This window comes from Ranitomeya variabilis, chromosome 1 (genome assembly GCF_051348905.1).
Source record: "Ranitomeya variabilis isolate aRanVar5 chromosome 1, aRanVar5.hap1, whole genome shotgun sequence".
NCBI classification, from domain to species: Eukaryota; Metazoa; Chordata; class Amphibia; order Anura; family Dendrobatidae; genus Ranitomeya; species Ranitomeya variabilis.
In genome coordinates, this window is record NC_135232.1 from 313,612,809 (window position 1) to 313,627,994 (window position 15,186).

Here is a 15,186-nt window from a genome sequence, read left to right on the forward strand (position 1 = left end):
AAACCCATTATTAAGGGGTGCCACCATAGTTGTAATCAGGGCTACCTGGTTAGGGGCCCCACTTTGAAGTTTTGCCCCCCTGAACCAAACCCATAGCTACACCTTGGCATACACCAAAGACAACTGCTTAAAAGCAACAACTTGATTAAATTGGTACCAATAACTGATTTTTATTTTTTGAAGTTCTTCCAGACTGAAAAATAAAAAGGTTCCCAAATAGACCAAAATATAAATAGCATATTAAAGGTGAGCGATGGGAAGTACATTACTCTCATCATGTGTGTTAGAACAGTCCATATGATGAAAAATCTAATAGATGTCCCTTGGCTATAACAAGGAAATTAAATCAGCCCATGACGTGCGGCACTGCCTGCAAGCGGGGGGGCCCCGTGGCATGTGGCACTGCCTGCAAGCAAGGGGGGGGGGGGCACGTGGTGTGTGGCACTGCCTGCAAGCAAGGGGAGGCGCGTGGTGTGCGGCACTACCTATGGGGCTTAGTGAGCGTTTACACAAAGCGCCAATCACTCTTGATAAGCCCCATCAGCTCCCAGAGCCTGAAAGTGAGGTAGAATCTGATAAGACACCACAGGAAGAAGGCGATTCTCTCAGCCGGTGGTCATGTGACCAGGAGAGCAGCTAAGGTTACAGCAGGATATGCCAAAGCAAAGAGTTTAGTGAGCTGCTTATCTGTGGGAGTTCGGGCACATGAGAGGGACATGGAAACTAGTCGTCAACCCCTTTAACTCCTGCAATATTGGGGCTGTGATTCTCTGCAGTCATGTGACATGGTTATGTCATCATTAGTGAATTGACACAATGAGGTCACCTGCCCGCTGTGAATCACAGTGCCAACATCACAGGGGTGGCATTTGAGGGACCACAGCTTAAAAAAAAAAAAAAAAAAAATTATAACCCGATATGTTCCTTGACTTAGTTTTTACAGTGTCACTGTAAAGAACGGTACATAAAATACATGAGAACACAGCAAGCATCCTGCATCTGAAACATGTAGTGCAGTGTCCCCGATTTCCAGAACAAGGAGTCAGTGCAGACAGGAGCGGAGACCCCCCAATCCCATACTGCTACCAAGTCTGAAGTCACATCTGTTGCCATGACCGGCGCCACAAAACACTGGTGACAGCTAGCATCACATGCAATCCTGAGTGAGAAAGTCAGAGCTGATCACAACTACCCCACCAGCACTGTCACCAAGTACGACACAGGAAATATTTGCATTAGTTGGGGTGTGCATTTCTTCCTCTTCGGATGTCCCAATTTAAAAAAAAAAAAAAAAAAAAAGAAAAAAAAAGCTGGAACTTACCAAAGCCCAGGGGCTGCCCCCCGATTCTCACCATGCGCCATAGTTCCCCAGACGAGCTTGTTAGAAGTAGGTCTGTGGGGAATCTGAAGGAAGTTGCAAAACATTAACGTCAGAATACTAACACTAGGCTCACGCATCCTTTTCACCTTCTGACCTCATTACAAATGAACAAATAATAGCACACAAAACACAAGTTCCTTCTCAGTGTAGATTATATATAGAGAAAAAAGCACAAATACTACAAGTTCCTTTTTTCTATATAAATCAGATTATATCATAGGAAAAAAAAAAAATAAATAGAAGTGCAGTCCCATTTATTACATTATTTTCATTGGATCTAACTGCTAAGTAGAAAACACTCACTTAGCCACACTAAATCTACAGGGTGGCCCAAAAGTAGGTATTTTATAATATTAGAATATATAATTTTAAAATATAAAAAGGTATATTATTTTTTCATTTTGTGTATCACTGTACACATTTACCCATAAATGTACGGTAATTGATTCAACATTAGTTTGCCTACTTCTGGAGCATATTGTGCCAACCTCATTCGGAAAAGGCTTTCTTTGGTAAAGGTACATACCTGACTGAGCTCATACAATTAGTGTCTGATACATGTTGCCAGTAGATCAGGCAGCATGGATCAGCTGTCAGGTTCCCTTTTAAAGAGGTATTCCCATCTGCAAGATCCTATCCAAATATGCAGTAAGTAATAATAATATTAGCAAATACCTCCAATTAGAAGTGTAGTCTAGTTCTGATTCACTATGTCTCTTACCCAATATGCAGGGGGTTGCAGTAGCTAAAGTATCCATGGTTACGACTAGTGATGGGCGAACCCGAACAGTAAATATCAGGATCTGTAGCCAACACCTAGTGTCTGTGCATGGACCCCAAACAGGGACTTCTTGGAAAAGTCATGTTATGTCTCACTCACACTAGTGATTAAAAAAAAAAATTTGAACAAATGCAATTGTACCAATTTAATCCAATGCTTGTATTCTGTCGTTTTTATTTCCTGGGAAAAAAAACGAAGCATGCTGTGATTGCACACAAGGTTTGGATCACACGCACCAATATAAGTCTAAGTCTATGAGTTAAAGTGAAACATCACACTGAACTCAAATATCACACAACTGCAGTGCGATTCCCACCGACGCCAGCAACAGAGGAGATGGAGAAATTAATTTCTCCGTCTCCTCCGCAGCTGTGCTGCGATCCTCATGCGAGAGCATCGGAGGACAGATCACTGACGCTCTGTTCACGCTCACAGCAGAGCAGGAGCCGAGTGTCATTAGCATATCGCATCCGCTGCTCTCACATCCGCAAGTGTATCTCCAGCCTTACTTTTCTGGTTCAGAAGCCCGAATTTCCATGCTGTCATCTGCGTGACAGCGTGAGAAACTACTGCAGCTCTGATTGGCGGTAAGTTACCGCAGGTCTGAGTGCTGCAGTCCCCACACTGTGAAATGACAGGGTGTGAGCCAGCACCTGTGATCGGCGGTAAAAAGGTTACCGATGGTCACAGGTCTCTGGCTGATGAGATAAGGGTCCCATGCTGTTTTTTTTGTTAATTTAAATAAATTAAAAATAAAGGCACAGCATACCCCCCATTTTTGACAACCAGCTGAGTTAAAGCAGCCAGCTGCTGGGGGGAGGGGGGGGGGTGGAGGAGGATTGTATCCTCACGCTAGGAAGGGGCCTTCGATATTGCCCCCCCAACCTAAAAATAGCAGCCTGCAGACACCCAAGAAAAAAGTTTCATCTATTAGATGCACTTTTCCCGGCTCTTCCCACTTGCCCTGGGGTGCGGTGGCAAGTGGGGTAATACGGTTGGGGTTTCTCAGCTGTTTTATGGCCGCTGACATCAAGCCGAGAGGTTAGTAATGGAAAGGTGTCTATAAGACTCCCCCCCCCACCCATTTCTAACCTCTAGTTAGATTATTCTACTGTCTTTTTCGTACAAAGTCCTTTAATTGAAATAAAGACACTGACACCTTTATTTGAAATAAAATTAAAGAAAACAAAAGTTACTTACCGTTATACTTACCGTATATACTAGAGTATAAGCCGAGATTTTCAGCCCATTTTTTTATGCTGAAAGGGCCCCTCTTGGCTTATACTTGAGTCATTGTCATTGGCAGCTGTCAAATCATACTCACCTGTTCCCGGCAAGTCTCTGCATGTCCCTGCTTTTCCGGCGCCCACAGCTCTTCCTGTGTTCAGCGGTCACGTGGTACCGCTCATTAAAGTAATGAATATGGACACGACTCCACTCCCATAGGGGTGGAGCGCATATTCATTACTTTAATGAGCGGTATCAGTGACCGCTAAACACTGGAACAAGCTGCCAGCGTCAGACCATTGCATGGGAGAAGCTGCCAGGGACTGCGCCGGGAGGGCGAGTATAACGGGGGAGGGGGAGCATTGCAATATTCACTTGTCCCCATTTCACCGCCTTGCACCACTCAGTCTTCTGTGTCCTCTGGCTGTGACATTCAGGTCAGAGAGCGCGATGACGTGTTTAGTATGTGCGTGCCGCCCTCGCCTGAACAGTCACTGCAGAGAGAAAGGAGCGCAGCAGTGGAACGGGGACAGGTGAATATCGGAAGTGCCGGTGTCCCCGCCTGCTCAGGACAGGAGGTGTGTGTGTGTGTGTGTGTGTGTGTGTGTGTGTGTGTGTGTGTGTGTGTGTGTGTGTGTGTGTGTGTGTGTGTGTGTGTGTGTGTGTGTGTATTTTTTTCGCAGCATATGGGGCAAATGTTTCTATGGAGCATCTTATGGGGCCATAATCAACCTTTATGCAGCATTATATGGGGCATATTTTTGTATGAAGCATCTTATGGGGCCCATCATGAACTTTATGGAGCATTATATGGGGATCCTGATTCAATATGGATATTCAAAAACACTTAACCTACTGATGTCTCAATTCATTTTATTTTATTGGTATCTATTTTTATTTTTGAAATTTACCAATAGCTGCTGCATCTCCCACCCTAGGCTTATACGCGAGTCATTAAGTCTTCCCAGCTTTTTGTGGCAAAATTAGGCTTATACTCGAGTCTATACGGTACCTTTATGCCTAATCCATTGAAGCCCATGTCTCCTGTAAAAGACAGAAGAAAATAAACCACCATATTCCTCACCTGTCCAATGTGAAGATAATCCTCTGATGCCTATGTCCCACGCAGCCCAGGGTGCCGTAAGTGAGGTGACTGGCGTTCAGCTATGAATCCTGGTGACTTCTCATGGCAGCTCAGCGCTACACAGCGCACAACTACGCTTCTCTGTGTGAGCAGGCTGGCATGGAGAGCAGTCACTAATGTTACTGCTATCCAAATCATCCAGATCTTCGTGGAACAGATATGGATTATCTTATCAGACAGGTGAGAAATATGGTGGCTTATTATTTTCTGTCTTTTAGAGGCGACATGGGCTTCAGTGGATTAGTTGTAAAAGGAGAGTATAAATTTGCTTCATTTCAAAATAATGGTGTCAGTATCTATTTCAATTAAAAGAACTTTATTCTGGCTGGGTTTTGTTTTTACAATCTAACTAAGGCGTTGGTAATGGGGGGGGTGTTATAGATGCCTCTCCATTACTAATCCATGGGCTTGATGTCAGCTGACAACACAAAACTGAAATCAACCCCAATACTATTACCCCACTTGCCACCACAACAGGGCAAGTGGGAAGAGCTGGGCAAAGAGCCAAAATTGATGCAACTAAGATGCACCTTTTCTGGGGCGACTGGACTGCTATTTTTAGGCCTGGGGGGGGGGGCCAATATCCATGACCCCTTAACAGTCTAATAATATCAGCCCCCGTCTGTCTGTTATAGCTTGGCTGGTTGTTAAAAAACAAAAAACAAACTGCCGCACACAGCTGTCAATTTTGCCTGTGCTGGTTACCAAGGATAGACGAGACCCCACAGCAGATGTATACTGATATGAGTAGTACTCATCACCTGATGCCGTGACTAGCGGTGACCTTTTTACTGCCATTCACAGCTGCTTGCTCACATGCTGTGATCAGATAGCGTGGGAACTGCAGCGCTCTGATGGTGGTAACAATATTACTGCGGATCAGAGCCAGTGTTTGCCACCTTGTCAACTAGTTGACAGCATGGCAAACAGCGGGTGTTTGGGACACTCATTCATCTGAATGAGGTTCGGATTAGAGTTTGGGTACTGTTCTGGCACCTTAACCGAACGGTTTTAAAATGATCAGCTGAACCCGAACATCAACGGGTTCGGATACCTAGTTATGACCACTCATAATGACAGTAAGGCTATGTTCACACGTTATGCTTTTTGGGCAGGCAAAACCTGCTATCTTGGCAGTAAAAAAGCGGCTTACAAAAAGCAGGTTTTGCTGCATTTTTTTTATTTTGTAGGTACATTTGTCTCTAGTACAAGCTTATAAAATTTAGTGCAAAAAAAAAAAAAAAAAAAAAAAGCGATTTCTGAAATCTTATGACTTTCTAGTACTGAAAAATGCAGCTTAAAATTTGCATTAAAAAAAAATGCAGGAGTGAACATATCCATTGTTAAGAGCACTAAGGCTACCTAAGCAAATGCAATGCCCTGCACCTGCGGTAAGTGACATACTAAGGCTATGTGCACACGTCTGGAATTGCCACGGAAATTTCCGTGGCAGTTCCGCAACTGTGCCGCGGGTAAGAAACATGCGTTTTCCCACTAAACACTAGCATTTTGCAAGCATAATTACCTTGCAGAGTGCTAGCGTTCTCCAAGCGATCTGTAGCATCGCTTGGAAAACTGATTGACAGGTTGGTCACACTTGTCAAACCGTGTTTGACAAGTGTGACCAACTTTTGCTGTGTGGCGCACAGGTCACTTTCTGAATTTTCCCATTGCAAGTGTGCAGCTCAGAACAGCAGGAGAGAAGATTGCTTTGAGCCTCAGACTTAGGGCTCATTTCCACATGCGAGGCACACGTCCGTATCTCGCATGTGGAAACCAAGCTGTGGAGCCGGCACTCCAGAGCGGAGCGTGCGGCCGCATAGGAACACATGGAGCTGCACAGCTCCGCTCCAAAGTGCCGGCGCCAGAGCTTGGTTTCCACATGCGAGATACGGACGTGTGCCTTGCATGTGGAAATGAGCCCTAAGGGCCCCTTTCCACTTGCGAGGAAAATGGACGAGTGCAATCCGATAAAAAAAATTAAAAAAAAACCGGATTGCACTCGGACCAATGTTATTCAATAGGTGTCTTTTCATTTGCGATTTTTTTCTCAGCCGAAATCGGACTGAGAAAAAAAAAAAATAAATTTGCAGCATGCTGCGTATTGCTGCGATTCTCGGACGAGACTTGCCAATGCAAGTCAATGGGTGCGAGAAAAAAAAAAAAAATACGCACAGCACTCGCACCATGCGAGTTCTGTCCAATTTTTACGCACCGCTGTCCTTTGAAAAGCTGGTAATTCAGCACGGTGTACAGTAAAATCACACTGACAAGATAGATAGATATACACACACATATCTATATATATTTAATTCAGCGCTAGATAGCATAAAAGCCGCTAATTCAATTGCCAGCTTTTCATTTCTCCTTCCCAAACCCGACAGGATATGAGACATGGTTTACATACAGTAAACCATCTCATATCCCTTCTGTTATTACATATTCCTCTTCAGTAATGTAAAGTGTGTGTCAAATTTGGGGGCTCTAGCTATGAAATTAAAGAGTTAAATGGCGGAAAAAATTGGCGTGGGCTCCCGCGCAATTTTCTCCGCCAGAGTGGTAAAGCCAGTGACTGAGGGCAGATATTAGTAGCCTAGAGAGGGTCCACGGTTATTGCCCCCCCGGCTACAAACATCTGCCCCCAGCCACCCCAGAAAAGGCACATCTGGTAGATGCGCCTATTCTGGCACTTGGCCTCTCTTCCCACTCCCGTGTAGCGGTGGGATATGGGGTAATGAAGGGTTAATGTCCCCTTGCTATTGTAAGGTGACATTAAGCCAGATTAATAATGGAGAGGCGTCAATTCTGACACCTATCCATTATTAATCCAATTGTATGAAAGGGTTAAAAGAACACAATATTGCTAAATATTTTAATGAAATAAAGAAACAGGTTGTATTAGTATTTTATTGCTCTCAATCCACCTGAAGACCCTTGCTTGGAAAAATAATAAACCAACAATATACATACCTTCAGATGATCTATAACGTCCCACGATGTAAATCCATCTGAAGGGGTTAAAATATTTTACAGGCAGGAGCTCTGCTATAATGCAGCTGTGCTCGTGCCTGTAAACCCCGGGGAATGAAGGAAATGTAGGTCAATGACCTGTAGTTACCTTCAGTCGCGGTGAGGTGCCCCCTGCTGGATGTCCTCATGAACTGCAGCCTGGGAACTTTTTCCCACGCTCGACGTCATGTGTGTTTATTTCATTAAAGTATTGGCCCCCCAATAACCGTGGACCCTCTCCAGGCTATTAATACCTGCCCTCAGTCACTGGCTTTACCACTCTGGCGCCCACGCCAATTTTTTCCGCCATTTAACCCTTTATTTTAGCAGCTACAGCGGCCAAATTATGTACATACACACTACTAACATTAGAAGTGTGGAATATGCAAAAAAAAAAAAAAAGGAGACATGAGATGGTTTACTGTCTGTAAACCATGTCTCATATCCTGTCGGGTTTGTGAAAGAGCAAAAGCCGGCAATTGAATTAGCGGCTTTTATGCCATCTAACGCTGCATTAAATATAAATATACATATATAGGTGTCTCAATGACATATATGTATATACACACACACATTCTATGTGTATATATCTATTCTAACCTGTCAGTGTGATTTTACTGTACACAGCACTGATTTGCCAGCTTTTCAAAGGACACCGGTGCGTACAAATCGGACAGTACGGATGATGCGATAAAAAAAAAAAAATAAAAATTGCATTGCACTCGCATGACAATCGCATACGTTACATCCGTTTTTTCGGTCCAGATTACAGACCGTTTTACCTCTCGCAAGTGGAAAGGGACCCTTACACTGAGAAAGTGACCGCTGTTACACACCGTGACCCGGCAGGTTACAAATGCAGTCACAGTGCTGGAGCGGACCAGAGCGCCGCTGAAAATAGAAGATAGCAGCCATGTGACTACCATCACTACACCCAACAATGGGGGGGGGGAAGAGACACTGGAGTGAGCCATAACCCCCCCCCCCCCCCAGACAAAAATTTGGTCAAATTTTAACACTGTACTCTAACACATGTCTGACTATATGCATTGACAAATTAAGAGGATTTTTCTGAAACATATTTATATGATATAAATGTAACTGAATATTACATACTTCTTCTGTATCTCTGCATCCATAACAATGGATATATATCCGTCTATCAAGGAGAAGGCAAAAAAACTAAAGGATTGACTATTCTGCGCAGCAGTCTCTTCATGTGACCTAGAACAAGATTGAAAAAAAACATTTTAAAGACGACGTGTCACCAGGTTATATGTAACAAGTTTCTCATTTTATTCCCACTGCTCCCCTTAGTATTCTGCTTTTTTTTTTTTTAACTTGTTTTCATGCCAGCATGACCGCAGAGGCGAGTGAATGGCTGTAGAAGACATGTATGCCAGACATGAAGTCACTTTTAGGCCAGTGTCGCACTTGTAACTAGTGTCAGTCTCTCACCTCAATACCCGGCACTGCCACCGGCGGTTAGGACCGGAGCGTTCAGCTGCATAGAACTACATGCAGCCGCACCCTCTGGTGCCAGGAATTAAGGTGCGAGTTTCTCACATTGCAGTTACAAGTGGGACACCAACCTTAGAATGTAACCCTATGGAGCCTCAGAACATATGACTTCTGGGCCACTAAAAACCCCCATGTGATCTGGCGAGTTGGAGTTCAGGTCACATGATTCAGAAGAGGAGCGGAGTGGTGCTGGAAACTGGAGAAGACAGCTATAGGTACGCATTTTAATAAAAACACTACACTGCATACATAATCAGAAAGCCTTAGTGGATATAATTTGTCAAGAATGCTTCTTTATGAACAAAACATTCATGATTTCGAAAGGACCTTGACATTGTCAACACCGTGGTGTTTAGATGTTTCCAGGATATAAAAATGACCACTTCCTGTCTATTCCTATCCTGTCTGGGCACTGATGTGTTGGCAGCCTCCAATAACAAGCCTCCCTGTTCTAGGAAACATGAAACCAGAACTGAATACTAAACTACTTCTGCGGATGTACTCGATTCTTGTGGGGGGGGGGGGGGGTTTAAAGTCGTTCCTGGATCTATATGTAGTGCTCGTGGTTCCAATCCATTTCTGACAAACAACCAGACTCTTATTATTTAAAAGGATCTGTCAGCAGGTATTTGCTACTTCATCTGAGAGCAGCATGATGTAGGAAAAGTGACCCGGAATCCAATGATGTATCACTTAGCTTACTGGGTGCAGCAGAATGGCAGAATTTTAGATGTAGAATGCTGCAGACCTGAGAAGGCAGGACCTGCACACTCCAAGCTCTGTGTAAGCTGTACGGACAGTGAGCTCCTTATCACAGGAGGGGACAGAGTGGGACTAGCGAGCACTTGCCTTCTAGTCAGGGCAATGATAATTTACTAGTGATAAAACTAAGTAAGCCACAGCACGCAGCTTGAAAAGCGCCATTGAATGCAGCGTTTTATTCCCTACCTCATGCTGTTCTCAGAATACATTGCAAAGAGCTGCTTAAATCTGTATGAATGGGATCAGGCGATCTAAAAAACAAAGCGTCACATTGGAACAAGCCTGCCTATCTGGGTCTTGCCTCAGTAAATTGGCTCTGCTGTGAGGGAGTCTTACATTTGAGAGCCCGGTTAGTTTTTGTTTTTATCTCCCCTTCTTCCAAGAGCCATAAATTTTTTTTTTTTTTTTTTGGCATGCTTCAATAGCCTCCATGGGAGACTAGAAGCTGCCATAACCCAACAGTCTCTGCTACATACAAGCAATGATCAGTTCACCTGTATGTAGCTGAATTACTCACTTTCTATGAGGGTTGACCACTGGGCGGTGCCCACAGCAAGCCGGCAATGACCACCAGAGGTCTCTGGTTGTCATGCCAAACCTATCGGGGGTCACCGATGGGCAGATTTCTAGCACAATTGCAGGAAGCACGTTAAATGCCGCTGTCAGCGAACAGTAAAAACAAATACTGAGCACCCGCAAATAAGATGATGCTAATCGTAATCCCATGCAGTAGAAAATACCTTTAGTATAATTAGTACAAAAATATACCACTACAAATCTGAAACTACAATTACTGGAAGGATGTCCATAAAAACAAATTACTGAGTGCCTGCAACCATCTGACACCGATTTACATATATAGAGCTATAGAAAATATATATCGCTATCTCTAATGGGGGTTAGAGGACTTGAAATTGCAATCAGACTGTTTATAGGAGATAGTGGCCTGTGCCATATAGTATAAAGGGTGTTCATAGTAGCGCTGTCCTGACAAGCACAAGAATCTTCAGCAGGCTGTCATTGTTATGTGGGGGCAATGAAGGGCGGTTAGAACAGCACTGTATATGATGCTATTTGACAAGGACCATTGCATTTCACAGGCACAGCACCACTCCACTCGCGGCTTTTAGAGGCAGATGGCTGCATAACACTCATTGCATGCCGGAATGGGTCAGGCTCAGCTGCTGAGCCTCCTTCGTTCATCTGCTCCTGCTGAGTAGTCATTAAAAATCTTGTACCCTTTCCCAGTCTTTGGTGTTGCACAGTCTATAATTGAAAACTCCAGTAAGCTTTTTGGTGAGGGCTTTAACCAATCACATTTCCGGTTACTTGCCAATGAAGGGGAAACGTCAAGCCATTCAGCTGTCAGTGTGATGTGCCAACTGTGAAAATATGCAGAACAGTGCCATGGATGCAAGTTACCCTGATGACATTCTGGAGGGTTACAATTAAACAATGCTCTGTTGCTTGGGTATTGTGGCAAATTTCACCCTGTGAAGATGTGATATCCAGGAGTAATCTGGAAGAAATCTGACATACAGCGAGGCATCGCATTGTATTTTGCTGCAGAGATTTTTTTACAAATGGTATAATATCCTCATACACACTATATACAGATTATTGTACCTGCTATTGTAATATGTTACTTATACTGTACATGGTCAAGATCTGACAGAAAGAACATTCTTCTAAATTAGGCATATAACGATCATAATTAAAGGACAACATTTTTCAAAACCAGGCTAAGTACAGGAACGGATAGAGAGTAAGAAAATGAGCAATACTCCTCTCCTTAAAGCGCCATCATTCCAAAAACGCAGCCTTTGGTTGGTCATGCAGTGATGAAAGCCACAACCAATTACTGGTCTCATCAGTACATGCCAGCGAGACATGACTGCTAAAGCAAGAGATTGGCTGCAGCGGTCACATGAATGCTGGACATGGCGTCACCACTACAGACTTAGCACTGACCAATCGAGCAATAGGGGGGGGGGAGTGCATGGCAAGTAATGCACAGGTTAGCGTTTCCCCATCCTTGAAAGATCCAGATTAATTCAGTAAAATAAATATTTAGTTTCATTGACTCACTCCCGGGAGTAGAAAAGGACATCCAGCAGGATGGTGGAGATGGATGGCAGGGTGTCACGGTCCAGTGTCAGAATGCAAAATCGGTTTGCAGGACTTTGCACAGGATGGACTCTCACAGTAAACACTAAAAAGACAGTAGAAAGGTTAAGACAGAAACATACAGCATTTAAGTGTTCGGTCACAAACAGTTAGTTTGTCTGAAGACCTGCACGGGATGTCCTAACATTTCATTTGAACATTCTAGAAATGTTGTAAAAAAAAAAGTTCACTTTCACCTGAGGTTTGGGTTTCAGATCTAACATTATCCAGCATCTTCTGGTACAGTGACTATTCCCCGGGGGTCTATGCACTGTCCAGGGGGCAGGTGCATCTTTGTCCTCAGACCCTACATCTCCCTCTACATGCAGAGCTGCATTATCAGCATGATATACAGAGGACAATACATGTGGACATCTTACCAGACACTTTTGCATAGCTCACCTCTTCACATGTTTATGCCAATATTTCCCCACTCCATCTCCCCAAAAAGGACAAAAATGTACAAGTTGGTAATTGATGCTATGGAGTCGTGGTTTTTTTTTTTTTTTTTTTTCATAATATAGGCCAATTACATATCAGCACCCTCTCGTATTTAAAATGTAGTTACTCTCTAGATGCAAAATAGGCAACTACAAATGTAATTTGAAAGAGAATACATTGTAAAACAAACACTCCGGATCTATATTTTTTCCATATGTTGAGTCTGGAAAAGCCCCTGTGCCTGTGAGACACAAAAGAATCGCCAATGCAAAGAAAATAAGTGGTCTGGACCTCCATCTAGTGGTGATGTACTGCAACTACAATACGAATAGGCAGTTGCATTAGTACACGCTATTGGGCATCTCTGGCGTAGAATCCAGTGTCAACATGAGTACTTTTTTTGTTTTGTTTTTTTTAAAAAGAAATATAGGCCTGAATAATTTGCATCCTTTTTTACACTTCTACATATGCTATAGGTGTATATATGCTCAACAACGCTCCGACAAACCCCAAAATGTTATTACTTTATGTAATATAAAGAGGATCTGCCACCAGGTCAAAACTAACCAGTTTTTGCTCTTTTTATTTCTTCTCTTCCCTGAGTATTTTTAACTCCCATCATATGGTTCCAAAGAAATGGACTTTTTTTTAATAGTGTAAATTTTTGATCTTTACAAAGGGGTGGTGCAGCAAATGATAAAACATACTGCAAGTCTTATCTTGTGCTATAAGCCAGAGAAACCAAGCAAAGACCTTCCCACATTTGTGCTTCGGGGCGGCCTGCGGACAGGTTTTCCTTGCTTTCTCTGGTTAGAGCAGGAAGATAAGATTCTGCCTACAGTCCTGCCCAAAGCATGGGCATCTCATTAACTGAAAACTTGTAACACTGATTACACAAGAACCACAAGACGGATTTCTTCACCCCAGGTGTCATTTTAAGGCCGGCCTCACACTAGCGAGTTTTATGGACGTATGAGCGCATAAACTACGTCCGTAAAATTCGCATTACACACGGGCCCAATGAATCTCTATAGCCCAGCTCATATCTGCCGTATATTACGCATCCGTAAGGCCAGTCTCACACGTCCAGATAATTCCGGTACCGGAAAAAAGTCGGTACCGGAGTTATCCGTGTCCGTGAGCTCACGTAGGCCATCCGTGTGGCACACGTGCGGCAGCCGTGTGCCGCCTGGGTACCACACGGACCGTGCAGGAGAGACAGCACTAAAGTTTAGCGCTGTCCCCTGCATCGTGCTGAAGCCGCAATTCATATCTTCTGTGCAGCAGCGTTTGCTGTAAAGAAGATATGAATAATCCTTTTTAGTGGTATTTCGTGTTTAAAATAAAGCTCCATGTCCCCACCCCCTATGCGCCCCCCCGCTGTTCTGAAAATACTCACCCGGCTCCCTCGTTGGCTGTCGCTGCTTCCTGTCCTGGCCGCACCTCCTACTGTATGCGGTCATGTGGGGCCGCTCATTTACAGTAATGAATATGCGACCCAACCACCCCTATGGGAGGTGGAGCCGCATATTCATGACTGTAAATGAGCGGCCCCACGTGACCGCATACAGTAGAAGGTGCGGCCAGGACAGGACGCAGCGACAGCCAACGAGGGAGCCGGGTGAGTATTTTCAGAACAGCGGGGGGGCGCATAGGCGGTGGGGACATGGAGCTTTATTTTAAACACGAAATACCACTAAAAAAAAAAGGATTATTCATATCTTCTTTACAGCAAACGCTGCTGCACAGAAGATATGAATCGCGGCTTCAGCACCATGTGGGGGGGGGGGGGGAAGGGGGGGGGGGGGGACAGCGCTTACTGGAGCGCTGTCTCCTGCACGGCACACGGAGAACGTCCGTGTGCGGTACGTGTTTTACACGGACCCATTGACTTTAATGGGTCCGTGTAATACGTGCGCTCCCACGAACACTGACATGTCTCCGTGTTTGGCACACGGAGACACGGTCCGCAAAAAAAAACAATGATATCTACACAGATGCATTGATTTTAATGTGTCTACGTGTGTCAGTGGCTCCGGTACGTGAGGAAACTGTCACTTCACGTACCGGAGCCACTGACGTGTGAAACCGGCCTAATATACGGTCTGTCACCGTATTGTGCAAAAAAAAAAAGCCAATGAAAGTCTATGGGGGCGAGAAAAATACGGATTCCACACGGACCAGCAGTGTGACTTGCGAGAAATACGCAGCGGTGTTCGTGAAAAGCCGGTAATTCAATTGCCGGCTTTTCATTTCTCCGTCACAAACCCGACAGGATATGAGACAGTTTACATACAGTAAACCATCTCATATCCCTTTTTTTGCATATTCCACACTACTAATGTTAGTAGTGTGTATGTGCAAAATTTGGGTGCTGTAGCTGCTAAAATAAAGGGTTAAATGGCGGAAAAAATTGGCGTGGGCTCCCGCGCAATTTTCTCCGCCAGAGTGGTAAAGCCAGTGACTGAGGGCAGATATTAATAGCCAGGAGAGGGTCCATGGTTACTGCCCCCCCCCCCCCCTACAAACATCTGCCCCCAGCCACCCCAGAAAAGGCACAGAAAAGAGGCCACTCTCTTCCCACTCCCGTGTAGTGGTGGGATATGGGGTAATGAAGGGTTAATGTCACCTTGCTATTGTAAGGCGACATTAAGCCAGATTAATAATGGAGGCGCGTCAATTATGTCACCTATCCATTATTAATCCAATTGTATAAAAGGGTTAAAAACACACATTATTAAAAAGTATTTTAAT

General features: G+C 44.2%; 1 protein-coding gene across 1 annotated transcript in view; it reads right to left on the bottom strand.

Moving 5' to 3' along the window:
- CASTOR1 (cytosolic arginine sensor for mTORC1 subunit 1) overlaps nt 1–15,186 on the bottom strand; it is a 46,059-nt gene that overhangs the window by 6,501 nt on the left and 24,372 nt on the right. Inside the window, exons 5-7 of the mRNA XM_077297114.1 lie at nt 11,914–12,037; nt 8,659–8,766; nt 1,322–1,404 (exon numbers count right to left, since the gene is read on the bottom strand). Coding sequence (XP_077153229.1) covers nt 1,322–1,404; nt 8,659–8,766; nt 11,914–12,037 — 315 coding nt within the window. The remainder of the gene's footprint in view (nt 1–1,321; nt 1,405–8,658; nt 8,767–11,913; nt 12,038–15,186) is intronic.